The 22,441-nt window shown below is 59.6% G+C and overlaps 3 protein-coding genes across 4 annotated transcripts; 1 reads left to right on the forward strand and 2 right to left on the reverse strand.

Moving 5' to 3' along the window:
* The first annotated feature begins 2,506 nt into the window (after nt 1-2,506).
* TNFAIP8L1 (TNF alpha induced protein 8 like 1) lies at nt 2,507-10,351 on the forward strand. Of its 2 annotated transcripts, none has more exons than XM_072845308.1 (2): nt 2,507-2,764; nt 8,879-10,351. In XM_072845308.1, the coding sequence occupies exon 2, from the start codon at nt 8,881-8,883 to the stop codon at nt 9,439-9,441; it is 561 nt and encodes a 186-aa protein (XP_072701409.1). In that variant the 5' UTR covers nt 2,507-2,764; nt 8,879-8,880; the 3' UTR covers nt 9,442-10,351. The 2 variants fall into 2 exon arrangements, with proteins under 2 accessions (XP_072701409.1, XP_072701410.1); XM_072845309.1 differs by lacking the exon at nt 2,507-2,764 and adding an exon at nt 6,292-6,585.
* A 1,940-nt stretch (nt 10,352-12,291) lies between these two features.
* Nucleotides 12,292-16,605, reverse strand: MYDGF (myeloid derived growth factor). The gene is given in 7 exon segments (XM_072845307.1): nt 12,292-13,172; nt 13,553-13,625; nt 14,224-14,305; nt 14,653-14,714; nt 15,437-15,487; nt 16,370-16,564; nt 16,567-16,605. Coding segments are annotated over 7 exon segments (582 nt in total). The 3' UTR covers nt 12,292-13,092.
* A 419-nt stretch (nt 16,606-17,024) lies between these two features.
* On the reverse strand, nt 17,025-22,409 carry LOC140643515 (procathepsin L-like). Its single transcript, XM_072845369.1, has 8 exons — nt 21,707-22,409; nt 19,504-19,629; nt 19,240-19,362; nt 18,841-18,990; nt 18,362-18,586; nt 18,108-18,276; nt 17,791-17,905; nt 17,025-17,575 (listed from the first exon to the last, which is right to left on the reverse strand). The coding sequence occupies exons 1-8, from the start codon at nt 21,707-21,709 to the stop codon at nt 17,476-17,478; spliced, it is 1,011 nt and encodes a 336-aa protein (XP_072701470.1). The 5' UTR covers nt 21,710-22,409; the 3' UTR covers nt 17,025-17,475.
* Between the last annotated feature and the right edge of the window lie 32 nt (nt 22,410-22,441).

A 22,441-nucleotide genomic window follows, 5' to 3' on the forward strand; every position in this document is an offset into this window, starting at 1 on the left:
TGCTTCCCCGAGGACGCTCCCCCCTCGCCTGGAGCGCAGCCCCCCTGCACCTGGCTGGGGGCCGCAGAGGTGGGGAGCAGCGGGGCTGGTGCTGCTGGTGGTGTGCCGGCCGTCGAGGCGGGACACGCCGTGTGAGAGGGAGCGGGATGAGACGTGCAACCTCGCCGAGCACCGGGCGACGCTCAGCCTGCGGGAGAGGAGCTGCAGACACCATTTCATTTCATTGAAAGGAGGAGAGGAGGAAAGGGGGGAGAGAGACAGCACATGAGCTGGCCCAGATCCTGTTTCTTCTCTTTCTTATTCTCTGTTTTCGTGCAGCGCCAGCTCTCATCCTCCGCTGATTGGCAATGGCTGCTCCATCCATGCCGGTGCACCCGTGCCACCCGGCAGGGATGGGGCTTTGCTGGGTGAGCCCGGGCACGGTCCCCAGCCAAGCACCACCCTCAGCCACTGCTGGGACCCCAGGAGGGTTTGGGGTCCGGCTGCGGGGCTGGGAGTGAGGTGGAGAGCTGTGCAAGGCAGGGGACTGTCCCCAAGCTGCTCCTGGGGAGGGGCTGGAGACAGGGAGTGGGGGTCTGCTTGCTGGGCACACTGGGGGTGTACTGGGGGGAGCAGGGTGCCTCCCACATGCCCAGCCCACCCCGTCACCCTCTGCAGCACCTTCAGCAACGGCCTGAGCAGGGTGAGCACAGCGGCTGGGGCTGCAGGGATGCCCCGGCGATGGGGACATGGGATGGGACAGTGATGGGGATGCAGAACAGGGTAGCAATGGGGACACGGGACAGGGCAGGAATGGAGACACAGGACAGGGCAGGAATGGGGACAAGGGACAGGGCAGGAATGGGGACAAGGGACAGGGTAGCAATGGGGACATGGGATGGGGCAGGAATGGGTACACGGGACAGGACAGTACTGGGGACATGGGACAGGGTAGTGATGGGGGACAGGACCAGGCAGCGATGGGGACACAGCGCCGGGCAGAAGCTGGCCCTGCCAGCGGGAATCTGCCACATTCTGCCAGTGCTTCCCCAGCTCCATTCACCGCCTCCCCCTGATCTATCACCATCTCCGTAGCCCGCAGGCCCGTGCCACGCTGCTCCCGGCTAACGGCTTGTTTCCCATCACTGCAAGTAGCCAGAAGGAACAGAGGAGCCCAGGAGGGTGATTTATGCTGGGCAGGTTGATGCCGCAACTGTTTGGGAGAGCAGGAACAGCTGCTCCGGCTGTTCCGGCACAACGTGGGGCCGGGAGCAAATCCTTGGCGGTGGCAGGAGCGGGGGCTCGGGGCGGATGATGCCCCGGGGGTGTCGGGCACCTCCATGGGGTGGGGGGACGGCAGGGCTGGAGGGGGCTGAGGTTCGCTTCCCAGCAACTGCATGAGACCAAGATTCAAGTCAAGGCTCTGGTTAATCCGGACTTTAATCCGCTCTAAATCCCACCTTTAATCTGTTTAATGCCACCTTTCGGAATCAAGATCCTGCACAGTGGCTCCTTCCCACTGAGCCAGGAGGAGGAGGAGGAGGAGGAGGAGAAAGGAGGAAGGTGTTCTGCCAGTCCCGATGCCGGGGAGCTCGGGATGGGGGTGCAAACCTCGGCACGGCTCGGCAGGACCGCGGGGCTCGTGGGGTCGGTCCCCAGCACAGGGACGAGCTGACAGCCACGACCCTAAAAACTCCTCCACGTGGGTGACATCAGCCGGCAGCGGGGCCCGGGCTGCCCGGCTCGGGGGGCTCCCCGTGACGCCCCGGTGAGAAACCGGCCCTGCGCCCACCGTGGGGGCTGCTGCCACCCATGACACACCACCCACAGCGCCAGGCCCCACGCTCCCCCGGCCAAGCGGAGGAGATGCCCGTCCCCGGTTTATGCTGGCGGCGGTGGGTGGATTGGGGCCGGGTGGGGGTTTTAGGGTTCCCCCCCCCAAATCCCCACCCAGAGCCCCCCAGGCAGCAGCTGCCTGCACTCCCCGGCACGCTGCTCCCGGTGAAGGGTGGGAGCAGGGTGGAAAGGGGCCCGGTGCGGGGATGTTGGCACCGGAGCAGGCGTCCTGCAAACCCGCACGCCGTCCCCCCCTCCCCATGGGTGTCGCAGCCCCGTGGCGCACGCGGGGCCCCCCACGGGCGGGCGAGGGGGGAGACTTTGCAAGACCCTCCGGCGCTGCCCACGCTCAGCCCGGTCTCCCAGCGCCCTCCTAAGCTCTTGCTCAAAAGCGTCCCGGCAGCCGGCCAGCATCTCACGCCGTTCCCACGCGTGACCCTCTCACCCACGCGGGACCCCGTCACCCACCCGGGTCCCCGTCACCCACGCGGCTCCGTACAGACCCGAGGGAGGCCCCGTGCACGGCACGGCCGTGCCCGATCCGCGCCGCGCTGCCGGGACCGGCCCACGCCCGCCGGTCCCTCGCCCACCCGCGCGGGACCCCCGCCGCGCGCTCCCATTGGCTGCTTCGTAGCAAGCCCCGCGCCGCCATTGGCTGGCACCGCCCGCGGGCCCCGCCCCCGCCGCCGCCGCGCCCGGCCCCGCTCGGGACTTCGCCGCAGCCGCGGGCGGGAGGCCCGGACCCGCCGGCACCGGGCACCGGGCACCGGGCACCGGCTCCGGGGGCACCGCCGCGCCCGGGCAGGGAGAGGCGCCGGGGGAAGCGAAGCCCCCCGCCCGGCCCGGCCCGGCCCCGCCCCGGCCCGCCCCGTTCCGCCCTGTCCCGTCCCGCCGGGGGCACCGGAGCAGCCCCGGCCCCGGCGCCGCGCTCCCTCGAGGCAGGCAGCAGGTAAGGGCCGGCCGGACTCTGCTGCCCGCCGGTGCAGCGCTGCCGGGATCGGGACCCCCCCCTCGCCCCGGTTCCTCCCGGTTCCCCCCGGTTTCCCCGGTCCGTGGGAGTGGGGGCGCTCGGTACTGGCCCGGTTCGTGCTTCCCACTCCGGGACCGGCAGCGGGGCGAAGCCTCTCGTCCCCGGAAGCGAGTGCACCCCCCGCCCCGGGGCATCGGCCCTGTACCTCCCGGTGTCACCGGGCACCGGCGGCCCCGCCCGGCCCACGGGGCAGCGCGGCCCCTCGGAGCCCCGGGGGGGACACACCGAGGGTTTGGGGAGCCCCGAGGGGCGGGAGCTGCTGGTGAGCAGAGCCCGGGGCAGCTCCCGGGAACCCCTGGCTGTGCCTCAGTTTCCCCAGGCGGGTAAAACACGGGGAATGGGTGACGTCCCCCCAAAACCGGTGGGAAATCCGAGCGCGGCTCAAAACACCGCCAGGTCCGGTGGGTGACGGCTAACGGGAGCTTGGAGAAGGTCCCAGAGTCCCCCACCGTGGGGACATGTCCGGAGCCCACGTGCGAGGGCAGGGACGGTGCCCCATGGCAGCGCTTGGCTTCGTGCATCGCCCCGTCCCCCCTCCGCACCCGGCCGCTGCCGTCCCCTGCGCTTTAACGGGTGAAATTCCGACATTCCCGGAGAGACGAATCCCTTTGGCGAGGCCGGATCCTGCCCGGAGCAGCAGCGTTGGTTGCAAAACTTCCCAACTCCAACCAAACCTTTATTGGCTCCACCGCGGTTTTTAGGGGAAGGATTTGGGCCATAAATATTCTTTGCCGGCCCCAAGCCCAGCACTTGATCCGAATTGTCCCGTGGAGCTTTTCTCCCATCTCGGAGTGGCTTTGTCCTCGCTGATCCCCGGGCAGGAAGCATGTGATGCACCAAGGCCCCCGCCACGGGACGGACGGACGGACAGATGGACGGTGGTTTGGCCTCTGTTTCCCCCCCCGCTCCGTTTTCCACTTCCCCATAAGTCTCCTGAGCCGCCGTCTGCTCCGAGCGAAGGAGAAAGGAAGTTGCTGCCGGAGAGAGCGGCTTGATGGCAGCTCGATAAAGAAAAGGAGGAAATGGCAGGCGAGACAGATGCTCCAAAATAACCCCCCCTTCCTCTTCCTCCTCCTCCTCCTCTCTGTAAAATAACTCCCCCTTCCTCCTCCTCTTCCTCCTCTCTGTGCTGCAGCTGGGGCAGCGTAATCCCCCGGGGCACAGTAATCCCGGGGAGATTCCTTGATACGGCACCGGATCAGCTCCCCCATCCCAAATCGGCACCGGGCAGCACCCCGGGATTGCACCGGGGGTGTCACTCCCCCCACCCCGTGCCGCAGCACCCACGGTCGGCACCCCTCCATGTGCTGGGATCCTGTTCCCACGCGGTGCCGACAAACGGGAAGCGCCAGCGGGATTCGCCACCCACGCTCGGGGTTGGCATCGCCGGAGCCCCCTCGGATCGGCCGCCCGGCTCCTTGCACAGACACGTCGGAGTTGCCGGGGCAGATCGGCGTTCCCAGGCATCGGTGCGCACCGGATTTGGTGCAAAGGAGAAACCAAAAAGCTTCTGCTCCTTCCTGCGGGTGCCCGCGCCGGGGCTGCGAATGCAGCCCCGGCGCGGGCACCTACAGAAAGGAGATTATGGGATAGGGGAGTTTAGATCCCGGTGCCAGAGATGGTGGGGACAATGATGGGGACACAGCCAAGCGCTTGCAGCACCGCTGGCACGAGCGCCGGGAGCGAGCGGAGCAAGATGCACCGTGCGGTGCCCGGCCGAGGCGATGCCAGCGCTCCCGCAGCATCCCCGGTCCTCGCTCCGGCCTCGTAGCCAGCTGCAAGGAGCCGCGGCAGCCGCCGTTTTTTGCCGGTCTTGCCAAGAAATGAGTTTTTCCTCGGGCGAGGTGTTTACTCAGTGGCTTCCTCTCTGGCCTCACCCCGCTCGGGCACACACGCGCCAGACGCGGCGGCTCTCGGTGCTGTTTGCACCATGGCAACGTGCGAGAGACGGCTATTGCAAAAGGCGGTGTGCGTCCTTCCTCCTCCTCCTCTGCTGCCCCGGTGCCGGTAAAATGGGTCTTGGGGACCGTGGCTGGAAGCTGGAGGGGTCACGGCTGGTGACGGCGGTTGGGCTCTCCGGTTACATCCCCGTGCCGCGCCAGCAGTCCGACCCGTCTCCTGTAATCCAGCGCGGCGGCAGGGTTTAATTAATTAATGGGGGTTGGAGGCGTGGGGAGCTGGTGGAAAGCGATGCCGAGGGACTGAGAGCGGAGCAGTGGGATCCCATCCACCCCCTCGGTGTTTGGCCGAGGATTCAGGGGGACCGGGGATGCTGGGCTGCAGAGCGTGGTGTTTTCCGGCACAGCGGGAGGAAACGGCACGTGGGATGGAGGGAAAACCGGGGAGATCTCCACCATTAAATGTTTACTGCGCCCGGGGACACAATGTTTTTGTGTCAAAGGAAACTTGTGGCAAGACGGCTACAAGATAATATGGCCCTGGCGAGGAGGAGGAGGAGGTGGAGGTGCCTCTGCTCTCAGCTGGAGCTTTGCGGAGCCCTCCCCTCGCGCTGCACGCGTGCTCCGCGCTGCCCCATGAATTATTTAAGTGCTTTTGCTTTCCTGCATGAAATATTCAGCCCGCTGCTGAGGGAGCTGGGGGGTGGTTGGGGGGGTACGAGCACATGGAGCCGCTGGTGGGTACCCGGTGATTGGGATGGTCGGGGAGAGGGTAGAAATAACCCAGGGACGGCGTCGCTGCTGGATTCGGCCCCTCTGCCGTCAATGAGCTGCCAGCCCGTGCTCACCCAGCAGCTCTGCCACGGCATGTGCCAGCGCCGCCGGCCCCAGGTGCTGGCAAGATGACGGGGTCTCGTGTTCGCCCCTGCAGACAGGAGCTTTAATTGATGCTTTTTAACGAGAGGGCCGGACTCTGCTCTCGCTTGCGCCTGCCATGGTGTAGGAGATGTTTTACGGGGGGTCCTCGTGGGACGGGGGGATGAGGTTGCAGCAGGGTGTTGGATGAGATGCTTGTGGGTGCCGGCCCGGCGGGGAGGAACGCCAAACCTGCCGGCGGAGGTGCCGGCAGGGCTGCCTGTCCTGGCAGCGCTGGATTTGGCCCTCGGTTCTCCTGCCCTGCAGCAGCGTGGCCGGGACGCTGCTGTGCCCTGGACGCTGCTGTGCCCCGGTGCTGGCACGCATCCATCCCCAGGGCAGGGACTTCGGCTGTGTCACCGCATCTCCACCTCGCGCAGGATGTCTGAATGTCCCTTTGGCCGAGCCCTCACACCACCGCTCAGGGCTGCAAAACGCCCCCAAAACCTGAAAAATGGGTGGTAAAACCCCGAAAGAAGGGCTGTAACTGTCCCCAAAGCCACCGTTGGGACCACAACCCCACCACGCTCTTCCGGAGCAGGGAGGGACTCAGTGAAAGCAACGCCTGGTTGCTCTTTTTTGGTGGAAGAAGCTCGTTTGCAAGGGCGTTTTCATTAAAAAGAAGAAGGGGGAGAAAAAAAACCCAAGCCCTGAGCAGGGCTGGAAACTTCAGCGACAGGAAGGAAACGGGGTGGTTTATTTCAGTCTCGAATTTGCTCGTCGGGGCAAGGCTTGCCTCTTCCGTGCACCGATAGCAGCCCCTCCGTGAACAATGGAGTCGCGGGGCCCTTCCCGGCAGGAAAGCAGCTCGTTCCGGTGAAATCTCCTGGTCGGTGCTGAGTCAGCAGGTCCTGGTGGGGCAGAGCGTGGTGCGGAGGGTGCCGGGTTAAGCGGCCCAGTGCTGAGCTGGAGCGAACGTGCCGGGAGGTGAGCTTGGGTTTCCTTGGGGTTTGCAGCGAGCGACCTGCAAAACAGTCCGCGAGTGCTGGAGAAGGAGCAGGTCGCATTTTTGGGGTCTAGGAAAGACCTCCCGCCACCAAGCACCGCTTCGTGCCTCAGTTTCCCCCCATGAGCGATGCTCGTCTCCCCGGTCCCTTGCAGGAGAGGGCTGCGGGGCAGTCAGGTGTTATTCAGTGCCGGGAGCAGAGGGCTGATCTGTTACTACAGTCACTAATTGGGAGCTGTGGGCATGCGGGGCAGCTCGCAAGAGCCAGCGGTTCCTATTTTTTATGGGCTCCATAGGTGGAGTTTGCACTTGCTTTATGGCTGCGATCGCCCAACAGAGAGCTCAGGCGTGGGAAATCCTATTTATCCGGGCACCGCTCCCAGCAGGGAGCCCAGGACACCCCGCAACCGCTGCGGGTTGCGAAGGAGGGAACTTCCAGGGCACCAATGCCGTGGCAAAGCCCGGCTCATTCCGGAAGAGGCTGCCCACCGCGGGCAGAGCGGGTCCCCCTTTACAGCCAAGGGAGTGAAGATGGAGCCGTGCTGCCTCAGACCGTCCTGCCCGTCCCTCCGGGCTCGGCTCCGGCAGCATCTCTTGCACGGGGCCATCGGCATTAAATGAGCCCAACCCTCCTGGGAGCTGCCGATGGCTCTGCGAGAGCAGCCTCTGCTTTGTCATTTCTGTCTTATTAAGCGCGAGAGCCTCAGCTCGAAGCTCACGCTGGCAAAAATCAATGTTTTCGCATTGAAGGAAATACTTACAAGCCTCTGTGTTTTTCCTAAGGGCTGTAAATAATGCCACATGCGGCAGCTCGCGTGGTGACGGTGACGGCGGCTCTCTTACCGCTCACTTAGTTCACGCCCTCGCAGAGACTCAGCCACCCTCGGGCTCGGGGAGCCGGAGGCTGGAAGATGCCCGGGAAGCCGGGGCTCAGCTTTCACCATCGCCCGTGCACCATTGCCCTTGCACGACCGGCTGCAGTGAGACGGAGCCCTGGCCACAGCGGGGTATCCGAGCCCCGTGGAAAGCCGGGGTTTGCTCCCCAGAGCCCGGCACGTGCTCCGTGGTGGTAGGGACGGGATCGAGGATCCCTGGAGGGGGTCCGGGACTGGGTGGTGGCTCAGCCGTGGGGATCCACAGGGCTGCCCGTGATGGAGATGAACTTGGTTCTGTGCTAGAATAACCCTAACTCTCCTCTCCATATCCGTGGCCAATTTATCCCCCTCCATTCTCACACCAGCAGCATCCTTTAGCTTAAATAGCTCTTCTCCCTTCCCTGGTGACGTATTTATAGCGTGATCCCATCCCTTCCCTGCTCTTGCTTTGCCAGGCTGACCGTGCCACGTGCAGGCTCTTGTATAAGCAACCTCCATCTCTGCCCGTCCATCCTAGCGCGGGAGCTGGTTGTTATCATGCTGTTCTCGCCTCTCTGTGATTTGTAGCTCTGTGATTTCCTGGGGCAAGATGCATCTCCAGGGTCAGTGGCGTTTTATTAATTCACAGCAGTTTTTAAAGCCGCAATCTGCCTGAGATGATGGATTGGGTCCCGCCAGGGTGCGGGGAGTCGGGCTGTAGGTGAGCAAGGGGTGAGGTTTCTGGCTTGCTGAATTATTCACCTCCATGCAATGCTCGTGCCGGCTCCAGAGGAAGCTGAGACGGCAGCAGAACAAGTCCGAGCTCTGACGGCATGGGCGTAGCGGGGCGGGCAGCACCGGGGAAAAGGGCTTCAATGCACATCAGTGGGTGCTGCAAACCGGCTGTGCCGTCCCGGCCTCGGCAGGTGCCGGGCTGTACACCAGCACATGGCTGTGCCGGCTGCAGTGGGTGACTCAGCCATCACCTGGGTTGTCCCCAATTCACCCTGCAGGAAATGAGTCAGGTTTTAAGGAAGAAAAATGTTAAAATGATGGGGCAAGAGTCCTTCCTGTACAGGGAGGAGGGCAGTGCCAGTCGCAAGCGGGAGACGGGGATGGAAGGTCATGGGCGACACTCAGGTATGGAGACCTCGCTCGCCTCCGACGCTGCCTGTCGTGCTGTAGCTTCTCCCCAGAGTTTGTGGGAAGGAAGATGGGAACACCCTGTAACTCATCCCACCAACAAAACCTGGGGCATGAGCTCAGCTTTCACCTGCCCTGGCACCCAGGAGCTCCTCTCGGTCTTGCCGTTGCCTGGAGATGCTCTTCCTCCTCCCCAAAAGGCTGCGTGGGGAGGAGAGGGGATGGGGACTGATCCAGGGCATGGGCTGAACCGTGTGTGTGCCTCTTCCCCCTGCAGAGATGGACACCTTCAGCACAAAGAACCTGGCCCTGCAGGCCCAGAAGAAGCTCTTGAGCAAGATGGCTACCAAGAGCATAGCCAACGTCTTCATTGATGACACCAGCAGCGAGATCTTGGATGAGCTCTACCGGGCCACCAAGGAGTACACCCACAACCGCAAAGAGGCCCAGAAGATCATCAAAAACCTCATCAAGATTGTCATGAAGTTGGGTGTGCTCTACCGCAACGAGCAGTTCAACCCCGAGGAGCTTCTGGTGATGGAGCGCTTCCGCAAGAAGGTGCATACCTTGGCCATGACAGCCGTCAGCTTCCACCAGATAGACTTCACCTTCGACCGCCGGGTCATGTCAGGTGTCCTCATGGAGTGCCGGGACCTGCTGCACCAGGCTGTCAATGGCCACCTGACAGCCAAATCCCACTCCCGCATCAACCACGTCTTCAACCACTTTGCGGACTATGAGTTCCTCTCAGCTCTCTACGGGCCATCTGAGCCCTACCGCACCCACCTGAAGAGGATCTGCGAAGGGGTTAACAAGATGCTAGAGGAGGACAACATATGAAGTTGGCCGAGATGGGCCATCGGCAGCGGCTGCTGGACTCTGCCTCCTGTGAGACCTGAGGACAAGGACGTATGCCTGTTTTGACCATCACCAGGCTTGACGTCCTCTTCTCCTCTGTAGTGCTAACTCATTTTCTTCTCGTTTCTACAAAAGACTGAACCTCTTGACTTTGTCTAACCCTTGCCTGGGGTCTGCAGACCCGCTCTGCGCTGGACTGAGTCATTTCCAGGTGATCCTGGGTTTCTGGGCTCCTGCTGTACAGTTTGATTTCTTTTGCCCACCAAGTGCTCTTAGCTCAGAGTCCAAGGAACTGGACTCCTCACCTTGAACTCTATCGTAACCCTCCTGGGGGAAAACCAAACCAAAGACTCACGGTGTGTAACACCTCTAAGGTGTCTCTGAGTGGGTGGGCAGTTGTTTGGATGAATGGTTGTGAGACCCTATTACCAGAGGGTTGTGGAGCCCCGTGGTTGTCTTTCTGCAGCTCCATGACATGGTGGGAGCAAATCATGGTCCAGACTTGTGCTGCTCAGGGTAGGAAGGTGCTTCTGCACCTTGCAAGCTAGCATGGGCTTTGGCCTCCTAAAAGACAAGTCCTTGAGACCAGAAGGATCCCACCTTGCCTGGGTGAGCGGCTGTCCCTTGGGGCACGGAGGGAGCTGGAGGGACCTGCTCCTTCCCTGCATCCCAGGTACATCCCTTCATCCAAGACCCAACTGCCCCTGCCAGCCTCCTGCGACAGTACCACTGTGATGGCTCCGACGCCCTCCTTGGTGGTTGTCCAAAGCTCTCCCTAGGATTTCATACGTTTTATGTGTCCTCCACTGAGTTATGGTTGTTCTTTTTTAGCAAACTCTGTAGCCCTGATGAGTTATTTAAATAAACTCACCTGTTTGGCCCGGGTGCTCCATGCGGTTGATACAAAGGCGGTTGACAGTGATAAAAGGAGCGCTGGGGGCAGTCGGTTTTGTCTTTTAAATGGCGATTGCTCTCTGCGACCTGGGGTTTTTACTTTCTGTCCCCTGGCATTGCTACCGGCCAGGCTGCCCCTGCTCCGTGGCACAGCAGCTCTGGGCTGTGCACGGCCGGCACCGGACTGGTGGGAGGAAACGTGGTGCAAAACCCAGCACAAACCGACAGCAAAGGTCGGGGGTCCCGGGGGGGGGAGCAAATTCTGCTCCCACACAGACACTCACATGTGCTCCTCTGCATCCCTGCGTCCCCTCGCTGCACAGCGGGAGCTACAAAAGCACAAGCCTGATAGCAGAAAGCAACGGGCAACTTTGCAGAATTCAATACAGGCGTGTTGTTAAAAGCGTTGTGCTCTCGGAGCATGGATGCACCAGCCATGGCCCGCTTCCAACGTGCTGATCTCGGCTTTGAACACCGAAAATTGCCCTTTTAGCATACAAGATGCCGCACAGTCTCAGCCAGCCTTATCTCCGTGACCTTCTTGTGCCTCCTGTTCCATGGGATGTCTCCAGGCATAGGAGGCTGCCAACGCTCGTGGGCAGAGAGCGGCTCCACCGCTCCCCTTCGCTGCTCCCTTTCCACCACTGGCTCAAGGCACCGATAACTTTCAGCCTTAAAGATTAAATAAAAGAAATAAAGCCCCTATCTCTGTAATTTCATAGGCCAGGCTGCAGCTATCACAGCTAATTTAATTGCACGATGCAGCTCGGGGTGGGGGGTAAAGCACATTTACAGGTGTGCGTGGAGGAGAATGCGGCCAAGACCCACCGAGGTGTTGGTCCCTCGGGGAGGGCAGGGCGAAGTCGGCCTTTGAGAACAGACGTTCCCGTCCCCCCTGGGCTCGCGGCAGCTGTCGGGTATGCGCTGAAGAGGAGCCGGAGCTGGAAGCAGCTCGGTGGAGTTATCGGCAGATGCGGCGAGCAGGCAAAGCAGAACGGGGCTGATGGATGTGGTGGTGGCGGTTGCTGTGCTGACAGCCAGAAATGGTTTGCTGTTCTGTTCTCGAGGTGCGTGTCAGCACCAGCTGCAAGATGCTCCTTAATTGCATGAAACATCTCTGCTCAGATGAGCCCCGACTCACGGCTGTTCCCTTTGTCCCCCAGGTTTCATATACCCCAGGACCACACTTAACCCACCAAATGCCTGGCACCAGCCTTCCTTCGCATACAGGTGTCTAATCTGAAACTTCTGCCCCACACCCCACGGCAAACACACACCTCGTTCCCACACTCTTGCCTTTTTGACCCTGGGAAGCCCTGGAGAGCACGCTCTCTGCCAAAAAAGCCATCTTATGGCCTGGGTTTCCCATCCCAACCCTGGCTGTACAAGTCTGGGAAATGAGTCCCTTCAACTCCCTTTGGTCTGGTTCCCTCCAAGCGACTGGTTAAACAGGGAGAAAGATCAGAGACCTGCAACATCCATGCCCTAGATGCGGCTCGGAGCTTGTGTAGGAGCACGCTGGGGACACTCCTGGGCCCTGCAGGTTATCTGCAGATCCAGAAGGAGCCACACAGCAGAGAAAGAAGCATTTAGGAACAGCCTGGAAAACAGAGCTTGTAAAATCCCCAGTGCAAAGCACCCCCAGACGACCAAAAACCAGGGAACTCCCCCCAAAATGGGCAAAGCAGCTACCAACGACCACAACCACCACCGGGCATCAAAAGCACTTGTCATGACAGTGCTGGGTTATGCAAACTTACAGCTGGAGTCTTGTTCTCGCGTGCTGGGACTCCTCTCGGGTGGGCAGAACCCCCGTAAACCCCCTGCAGCCTCCAAACTCCCGTGTGACATCTCAGCTCCTCCTGGCCAAGCAAACACCGAAGGTCGTGCCACTCGCTGGGCAGGATTCACAGAGCAGAGCAAGCTCAGGCCAGAGCGTGATGCTTTATTTCTTTATTTGTGTTGTATTTACACAGGAAAGGAATTCCACATTCCCCCGCTGTTATTACTCTAGATAAGAAAAAAATCCCTTCTGTACGTAGAAAATAGTCCTGCAGTTGTACTGAAACATGAAAGTGTTGCTTGGATTGATTCCTGGGTTGTGTCAGAATAAGCAGCTCTGCCTACCCCATGCCAAGTTATCCCAACCCGCACTCTGCACTAGGGCAGGTCCAGAACATCCTCCCCAGCGAAGCCAGCAATGGTCTTCAGTAGCCACACTCAATGAGGAGTCAGATAGCTTTGGCCAACTCTATCCCTTCCTTCCCCCCCCCGCCCCATTTTAATTATTTCCTCCTGTCATGCTTGCAGAGAGAAATCCTGTCTCCCCTCCAGAGACTCCAGAGTTAACAACTTCCCCTTAGCAAACCCGGTTTAAATCCAGCCACTTATCTTTCTGCATTGCTCTTCCTAGCAAGGGAGATAAGGAGCCCCCGTTCGAGGGGAGCTTTACCATATTCAGCAGATCAACCAAGCAGAAAGCGGGCGACAGAATGGCTGGCTGCAGATCAGGAGTCTCAGAGGAGGTTTCCAGCTGCAAAGCACATTGTTACTCTGACACAAGACAGAATGCATCTGTCTTAACACCTCCAAGTCCCACTTGTGTTGGACCCTAGCACATTTCAATATGGAAAACATAAAAGGTTTGGCCAACCAAAAAAACCCACAGTTAACAAGTAATCCTCTTTATCTGCCGTGCTCTTCCGGCCAAAACACCCTGCCCAACACCAGCCTCGGGGGTCACAGCTCATCATGGGGTGTTTTTGCTACAATCACGAGTTTGGACAGTTCGAAACGGAACTTGCCTTCCCTGTGAGACACTAGAAAGAGAGAAAACAAGCACAGGATAAACAGATGGTAAGGCATGAACAAAACAGCCCTGCTGGCTCCTTTCCAGGACGATAAAGCCAGCAAGTCGGGCATTGCACTTCCTTTTTACACACGCGACAAGCATGTTGTGATAAACCCGTTCTTCCCCCACGCTAATTTAACATTTACACTGAACGGGACCTGCAAAATCCTGCTGCCAGCTATGGATCAAGAGCACTATACCCCCGACTCCGTAACATGCACCGTTATCCTATACATTGTCACCTATCTGCATTAAGCTTAAATACTCGTCTCCTGGTAGACGGCCAGGCTTGTCTCCCAAGAGACCCTTTCTCAGACCCTTTCTCACATAGTTCTCTCAGTCACAGACCTGTTGTTTCGGTGATTTCAAATTCTTCCTGTTTTAAGGGGACGTCGCTTTGTCCACCCGCTGCAGCTTGAGACTGAAATGGGAAGAAAGAAGGTTTAAGCAGTTGAGGCAATCCAAGAAGCTACTGTATTTAAAGCAAAGAAATAAACAAACAAACAGCACATTTTGAAGAACGGACTTGTGTTTTAATAATGTGGAGTGAAAGAATTAAATCCACAATGGAAATTTGAAGGAAAATCTCTGGCTATTTTTCCATTTCCCATTAAACCACCAACTTGTATCCTTCGGGTGACTGAAAGCCTCACCACTGAAGACTGGGAAACGGAAGAATGAACCAGACAAAAGCACCAGGTTTGATTTACTTTGTCACATGCAATTTGTTAAGGCAAACCAAGACTCCCCTTATGCGGTGGACCCTGGCAGGATGGTGTCTTTTGGAGTCACCGATACTGGCAAAGCCAGCAGCAACCTGACAGCGTTGAGGGAGCAGAAATAAAACGGTGCAGGAGTGCCTACCTGCGGCCTCTCCCCTGACTGCCACCGCTCTCTAATTAGGGACGTGACGGAGTACCTTTTATTGCACAGATGTCTAATAAATGTTTTCCATGTCCAATTCCTGTTTTATAGCAGCCTCCCACATGCCTGTTTCTACGTGATCAGCTGGGACTTACATAAGCCATGGCATGCTCTATCTTGGCTCCTTTCACTTCAGCTTTAAACTGGGTAAAGAAGAGATAAGACTTCCCTTGGGGCCTGAAACAAGAAAGCAGAGTCTTTGACATCGGCAGAGAGGGTGGAGGTGCAGATGAGCTCAGGCTTCATGGCTCCCTCCCTCCACAGCCACCTCTGGCTCTCTTGTAGCTCCATCTAGTGTAGAGGGGGGAGAGGGGGGAACACAGCATTTATCAACCACTGCCTGGCTAAAGAGCCCACCCAGAGTCACAGCATCTCTCGGGAAAGGAAAGCTCTCCGGTGCTGCCCTGCAGAGAGGCAAACCCAGCCAGGAGGCAGGGTCCCTGGCCACTGGCAGGTCCCTGGCCCAGATCCCACCTGCCTTGTTGTTGCTTTTGCCTTAGAGAGTTTGTGGTTGAAAAACACACCTCCAGACAGAGCAGGAGAAGAGCAGATTGTCTTCGCTGACTCCAATGTTCATCTGCCATTGCTACAGAGGGGAAATGTCCAAACAGTTAGTGCGGGTAAGAGCCTCACACTTCCCGCTCACCCCTGAGGCCAGTCACCTCCCCTCCCAGCTGCAGGCATGGCAAGTCTCAACCGTTCTAAAATAACACAACGGAACTACACAACACTTGCTGATAGCCCCTTTTACTTTGTGTTGCACAAAGCTCAAGGCCTGGTTGTCCTCTCCTCACCACGATTTCATTAGTTACAGAAAAGAGTTAAAGTCTCATTTCTCTTTGCACTAAAAGGACCTGATTCTAACAGGACTTTCAGATAAGAAAGTATAAACTGTATATCTGCACAGCGCTTACTGCAGCAGCAACACGAGCTGCAAAAACCTTCAAGCCTCCTAAAGAACACAGGAGTTACTCCTGCGAGGTCCTTCCTACCAACTGGGGTATGAAAACGTCACTCCCTGCTCTCCAGAGACATCCAGCCCAGAGAGCTGTTAAGCCTTACAAATGTCACGGCCTCGCAAAGCACAGCATCATTGCAACGCACGAAGGACACTTCCATTCAGGGAGCAAATCCAATGGGTTACTTTTGCAAACATGCAGCGTTGGAAACGGTGCAACCACCCTTCCTCACAGCTCCTGGTCCCTGGAATCAGCTCATCACAAACGAAATCGTCCTGAACAGCTTCTCACTCCGTGCAGCCGTAAAGACTGAGCGTAAGGGAAAAGCTCGAAGGTTTGCCCAGCTCACCTCGTTCGTTCCTCCCTGAGCTGAGTATGTGAAGGTGCAGGTGTAATCCCCCTGGAAGAAGAGAAGAAGGCGATGAGCAGCCTCGCTCGAGCAGGACCTTCTCTTTGTTCACCATCAGCCACTTCTCGGCGATAACATTAGATCTGGGGACACCTGAGAGAATTACCAGGGCTGCGGCATGGTGCAGCCCCCGGCGGTCTCATCCCGGGGGTGACCGAGGAGGAGCACGCACCACATCCATGTCCGGATGCTGGTGGAGCACAGACAGAGCCAGGGACCATGCAGCCCTCATCCCCCGTGGGGTGTCAGCAGGACCCCCTGGTGCTGGGGGTGGGGACCCGTGTTCTGGGGGCCCCCTCCCCCTCGATGAGCCTCCCTCCCATGGGGACCCTCTTTCTTCGAGATCCCCTTCCCCCTGGCGACCCCTCCCTCCCCTTGGGGTACCTCCCCCCTTTGGAACTCCCCCTTGGGGACCCCCTTCTCCTTGGGGGTCATTCTCCCTGGCAAGCCTCCCTCCCTGGGGAACTCCTCGCCACAGAGACTGTCCCACCTTGGGGAACCGCTTTCCTTGGGGACCTCCTTCTGCTGGAGACCCCCCCTTGGGGACCCCCTTTCTCATGGGGGCACCCTTCTCCTTAGGGGCTCCCTCCCTCCTTGGGGACCCCGCCTCTCTCTGGGAGCCTCCTGCCTTTGGAGACCCCCCCGGGGACCCCTCTTCCCCAGGGACCCCCTCCCCTGTCCCCGTCAGAGACCGGGTCCCCCTTCCCCTAGCAACCGGCCCGGATCCCCCCCACGCCCCGCCACCACCTCGTCCCGCCTTCTCTCACTGGCTAGCAGCCAATCCCCGTGGCAGGAGGCGAGAGCGACGTGCCGTGCAACCAATCAGAGAGGGGCGCGTAGCCTCTCCTCACCCCCTCCCTCCTCGCCTCTCACCAGGCTCCGGGAGAAGGAGTGAACCTCCCCGCCGGGCCGCACGTCGAAGTCGGCCGTGCTCGGTTCCTCCGCGGCCCGGGCCGCCAGGCACAGCAGGGCGGCGGGCACCAGCGCGGCCCACAGCCTCCGGCCGCTCCTCCCGCTGGACGCCGCCATCTTGGAAAGGAAGCCCGCGCTACGGCGGGCGGGAGGGGTCATGCGGGCTGCGGCCGCTCGGCGGGCGCCTCGGCGGCCATCTTGGGTGTGGGCAGGGAGCCCGGGCGGGTTAACCCTTGGGGGGCCGCGGTGTGGACAAGAGAGCGTGGGGACAGGGGAGCACTGGGACAAGGAGCCGTGGGGACAAGGGCCCACTGGGATATGGGAGAAGGGGACATGGAGACAGCAGTCTCCTCCTAGTCAGTGCCCCTGGGGCCATGCTTTACTGCGTGGTTGCTCCCACGGGGGGTATGGGGCAGCTGTGGGGCATTTTGGGGAGCCCACGCTGCCACCGGGCTGCCACGGACCAGGCCCTGTGTCCCTGCAGCCCCTCGCAGCCCAGCCTGGCCCCCGCTCACCCTCGGGGCTGCTGGGCTGTGCGTGGCACTAAATCCCCCAAATTATTCAGGATGGGGAGGAGATAAAAAGCAGGATGGGGGAAAGGTGCATTTTCTGCCTTGTCACACAGGTTTAATGGAGTAAAGAGCTATTTTTTTTAAAGAGCTCGGCATGCAGGGGCAGTATTGTTGGGCAATACTGCAGGGTCGGGCAGAGCTGCAGCCGCGGCCAGAAAATCCCGCCCTGGCTGGTGGCCTTTGGGATTCAGCTGGAAGGAAAAGGGGCCGCGGGAGGGGAAAGAAGGGAAAGAGATGGCCAGGCTGGGAGGAAAGGTGTGGAGAAAGAGCCTCTCGCCGAGCATCGTGCAGAGGGAGCTTTGCCTTTCCCACCAGGAAAAGGACCGGCTGCATCAGCCGTGCCTCGGCCACTAAACCCTGCCCGGCCACCGTTTGCAGGCGCAGAGCAATTAGCCGTGCCACTTTTAATTGCTTTTCACCGCACACAAGCAAAAGCCCCTTTCCAGAAGGAAACGGCCGTGGATCCGCAGGCGGGGCAGGGAGGGATGTCCTGGCTCACAGCATGGGGAAGCTGGCCTGGTTGGCCACCCCGCACTGGTTGTTGGCACCCTTCAGCAGGCGGATGTAGCCCTGCTCACCCCACACCTCCGACCAGCTGCAGGAAGAGATGGAGAATGAGCACATCCGTGTTCCCACACGCAGAGAAGTGGTCCTGCTCAGGGAGGGCGAGCGAGAGAGGGCCGGGAACTGGAGCACGCCCTGGGACAGGGACACTCCTGCTATGCCCCTCCAACCTCGGCAGGAGGGGGGACAGGCTGTGCGTGGGGGTGAAAGGGGCAGCGGGTTTGGGGGCACACCCTTAGCCCCTACCTGTTCTTTAAGATCCAGTAGCTCATGTTGCGCCCGTACTCCTGGCTCGTGCCGTAGCCCACGGCCAGCATCCCGTGGTTCACCCGCTGGCTGCAAAATATGCTGCTGAAGATGCCTGGGAAGAGCAGAGCTGGGGTGAGTTGGGGGCTGGCCCCGATTGCTTCTTCTCCAGGTGAAAGCAGGGTGGTGGATCCTATTCCCCCGGGCTGGGTGCCCTGGGGAAACTCCGGGGCTCAACAAGGGCTCAGCAGCCCACCCTGCCATGGGGCAGCCCTGCCTCAGTTTACCCATCCACACCATGAAGAGCAAGACAGTACCCGACTTGTAGAAGTGGAAGTGGAAGCTGCTGGCATCCACCGCCACAGACACGGGGCCCACGGCCGCCACCGCCTGCTCCAGCGCCGCCTCGCTGCCCTGGGCCACCAGCCAGACGGCAGAGCAGTTGGCCGCCCTGTCCTGGGGGTTGTATCGGCAGCTGGAGCTGTCCTGAGAGGAGGGAGAGAGTGCTGCCGGGGCTGGGACCCACCGGCACCGCTCCGCCGTGTCCCCAGGGCTGCCCGCCACCCCTTACCGTGGCTGTGTAGGGGTAGATGTGCTCCGAGTTCAAGCCGCCGTTGTCGCGCACGTACTGGAAGGCACGGGTCATGTAGCCGCCTTGGCAGCCATTGTTGCCCAGCTTTCGGGAGCAGTCGATGAGGTTCTGCTCGCTCAGCACCACCAGCTTCCCCGTCCGGTTGAAGACGAGCCCCTCCAAGGCCCCTGTGGCACTGAATGCCCAGCACGACCCACAGTGCCCCTGGGCAAGATGGGGACGGTGGGGGGGGGGTGTCACGGCATCACCCCAAAACCCACCGGAGAGGGATGCTGTGACCCCTCAGTGCTGCTCTCCATCTCCTCAGCTGCAAAACTGCAGCAGACAAAAACTATGGGAGCCGCTTCTCGGGGTTGCCCAGAGGTTTGTGGGTTTTTTTTGCTGTTTGGGAGGATGATGCTGCCCAGACTCCCGGCACCCAGCGCGCAGCCCCGGCCGGACCCCCGCCCCATGCCCACCTGGTTCTTCACGGGCGTCACGTAGCCCTTCGCCCGCCAGTCCACCTCCACCGGGGTCTTCAGGACCGCGGAAGCTTGGAAGAGCGGCACCAGCTCCTTCTGCCGCGCCGGGGTGAAGCCGTTCAGGAGCCAGTTAAGCTCCTCGTCTGTCTACAGGTCGCCAAGGGAAAACTCGTGTGATGCCACCAGCGCCTGGCCGGCACCACCGCGACTCCCCACCAGCCGGTCGACCCCCGGGGAGCAGCCCAGCCCCAGGGGCACCTGCAGCTCCCAGCAGAGCGGGTTGGGGGTACCCGATCCGCAGATCAAGCCCTGGGTGCATCGAGGGATCCCCGGTTCCCAGATCAGTCCCTAGGTGCAGGGAGGGGTCCCCAGAGAAGGTGCTGGGTGCGTTGGTACCAGGTCCCCGTAGTGGTTCATGGCCAGGCGGAAGGTGTGCTGCCCCTGCGACTCCTCCCAGTTGTGCTGCTGGATGCGCTGCAGGTTCTTCTCCCAGACCTCCCTGCGGGCAGCCTCGGCCTCCTGCCACCGGGCAGAGTGGCAGCAGGGTCAGAAATGTCCCCGGGGAGCACAGGGATGCAGGACGGGGTGGGTGCACGTGGGTGGCTTGGGGTGAGACCCCCCCAGCCGGCCCTGGCATGTGCTGGGGGGAGCAGGACCTACCCCTGGGTACTTCTTGGCATGGAGGCTCTTCCACCCTTCCCAGGCCTCCTCCAGGGCAGGATCCAGCGCCACGGTGCAGCCCAGCAGGGCCAGCAGCAGCCCCAGTGGCATGGCCACGGCACCCAGCTGGGGGGAATGGCGAGAGCGGGGTCGGGGGGGGTCCCTGGGCTGAGCCCCATGGCTACCAGCTGGGGCCAGGGGCTGGGAGCAGGACGCGTCTTTCCAAGCCTGAATTAGAGGTGAGGGGGAGGCAGAGAAATGCAAACAGAGCAGCCGAGCCAGAGGGAAGACAGACACGTCGGTTCCTTCAGCTGGATCAGCTTTGGCATGGCCGTGCTGCTGTTTTGACAGGAGCTTTAGGAGGTCTTAGCCGTCCTTTGGGTGGTATTTAACTGTCCTTTTTAGGAGAGGAACAAGGAGCTTCGCGAGAGAGCAGAGCCTGGGCGGCAGAAGGAGGCAAACGCAGACAAAAGGGCAGCGAGAGCGGCAGGGACGGTGCTGGCTCTCCCCGCTCCCTGCCCCACTACGCTCCCTACGGCCTCTCCCCACTCTTTATTTGCAAAACTCCGCTGGTTTTCTCTGCCACCGACCGTCCCTCTCTTCCCCCTTCTCACAGCAGCGTCCCCGGCCGCAGCAGCTCTCCCTGCACCACCGACTAGGAGCACAGCTAACCACCCCTGCTCGGGGACGCGGCCCCCAGCAGGATCGAGCCCCAAGCAAAAGGATGAGTGAGGAAGGCAGGATCATACCTGGACCCCTCCAGAGCAAGGTTTGCCTGGTGGCCGGAGACAACTCAGGCTCCTAGCTCCAACCCAGAGCGGCTCTGGGACTGGAGGCAAAGCAGAAGAGCCCAGTGGAGCAAGAGCCGCAGCCGCTGAGCCAGGACGAAGCTGTTTTCACTTGAAAGCCAGCGGAAATCTGCACCAACAGAAATCTGCACTAGCCTCCGAGCAAGGGGCTCAAGCTGCAACTAGAGATAAGAGGTTTTTCTACAGAGGTGGAAGAGCTGCTGCTCCACACTGATGACTGAAACCTTGCATCTGTCCCAGCACGAAGGCAGGATGTCCGTGCATACATGCTTCACCAAAATCCCTCTGTGAGGATTTTCCAATATCAATTTACACCCTTTCTTTATGCCAGCATCCACATGCAGCCCTCCCCCAGCCCCGGCCCGGCCCCTCTCGCCACCAGCCCCCCTCCACCGCAGCCATTTGTCTTCCTCACATCGCCGCCGCACGCCCCGCGCCTCCTTTGATGGACCCTGGTATTTCTGAGCAACTTCAGTTATTCTGGGGGTGCTGCTCTGCAAAGCCACGCAGCACGCGGCAGGGCCTCGGCAGAGGACAGAGATCAAATGCCTGAGACACCCCTAATCACCAAACACAGTTTCCACTGACGTGGCTTTCCAAGAGCGAGAGCCGTCGTCGCACCTTTATTCCACACGCTTTGGGAAGGGAGATGTCAAAGTTTTCCATTTGAGCATCTTTCAGGGCAAGCGGTGACTTTTCTGAGCTAATTTTGTAGCTCGAGCAGTGTTTTTGTTTTAAAAATAAGTCATCAAGAAACATCTGTTCTCCCTCCACATCCTCCACCTAAAAATAAAGCCCCGCACGTTGGGTTTTCGTGGGAGAAATGCTTCCCAAGCCACTCTCATGCTTAGTCCCACTTCTTGAGGAAGAATCATTTTTGCCCCGTTTCCCTGGCCCCCGTTACAACGCTCGCCACTTCCTCCGGCCGTTACTGCTCACTCAGGAAATTAACTCAACTTCATGCTACAGCTGCAAATCCTCTATCCAAAAGAGATACCATGAACCCAGCTGCACCATGCTTCATACTCCCATTACCTTTCCCACAGGACAGCTGGGTGGGGGCCTCCCACATCATTTGTATTTCAATCCCCGGCAGAGCCTGTTACATATTGAAAAGCTCAGGATTGCGGTAGGTGATTTCCCAGTTAATGCCTCTCAGGATTCTCAAGCCCCAAAAGAAGAAAACCAGCCCCTTTTTATGGCATCAAATAATCCTACAGCTTCAGGAAGCAAGCTTGGAGAATCAAAAGGAGCTGACAGATTTGTAAACTCCTCTAGACAAGAGTGTTTTAAGAGTGCATTGCAGACATTTTAGGAAACACTTGCTCTTTTGGGACAGGAAAAAGCAGTTTAAGGCTGAAAAGAAACAAACCCTGCAAAATAAAGCTTCTTACCATCCACCGGCACCCACCCGGCTCTAAAGAAGGCAGGGAGAAAGGGGAGCAACTTTTCTGCCTGCAGATTTCTCTCAAGAAAACCTCAGAGACGTGCAACTTCCTCCATTACATCCCCTTCCGCCCCTCCAACCTCAAAAGCTGCACCAGGGGTTTCTCAACGAGGTAGTAGAAGCTAAAACACAACTGCAATAGTCAGGACAACTATTTGGGGCAACAAATACGCTCACAACTGTATTCAGAAAAGAAAATGCTCCAGCTGTAAGATGCTTTGCATTTAAAACAGAAGCCTCCAGCTTGCATCCTCAGGGCACTTAATAGCAGTTTAATTAATGCCTGACTCTCATATAGAAAGGAAAACAGCAAGGCCAGGTTTTGTGAGAGGGCAAGCGTAGGCAGGCCCAGCACCTGCAAAAAGCAGCTCCGTGTGTCCTAGCGTGGGATCAGAGCTGTGAGTGCCTGGAAGCGCTTGGATCAGAGCAGCTGCATCCCCCCAAGTCATCGGGGGGAGTTGGGGCGCTGGGCAAAGTACCGACCTCCAGCGCCGAGGCCGGTATTCGCAAGCACGAGATGTCTGACTTGCTCAAGGTCATGCAGCGCCTTAATGGCAGAGCCAAGAACACGGTCCAAGATTCCCAACTCTCCACCCTGCATCTTCAATTGCCTGGATCATGCTTCCCCTGAGGAACATCAGGGATTTAATATTCTCTCCACTGCTCGGCACAGAAACCGAAC

This window comes from Ciconia boyciana, chromosome 24 (genome assembly GCF_034638445.1).
Source record: "Ciconia boyciana chromosome 24, ASM3463844v1, whole genome shotgun sequence".
NCBI classification, from domain to species: domain Eukaryota; kingdom Metazoa; phylum Chordata; class Aves; order Ciconiiformes; family Ciconiidae; genus Ciconia; species Ciconia boyciana.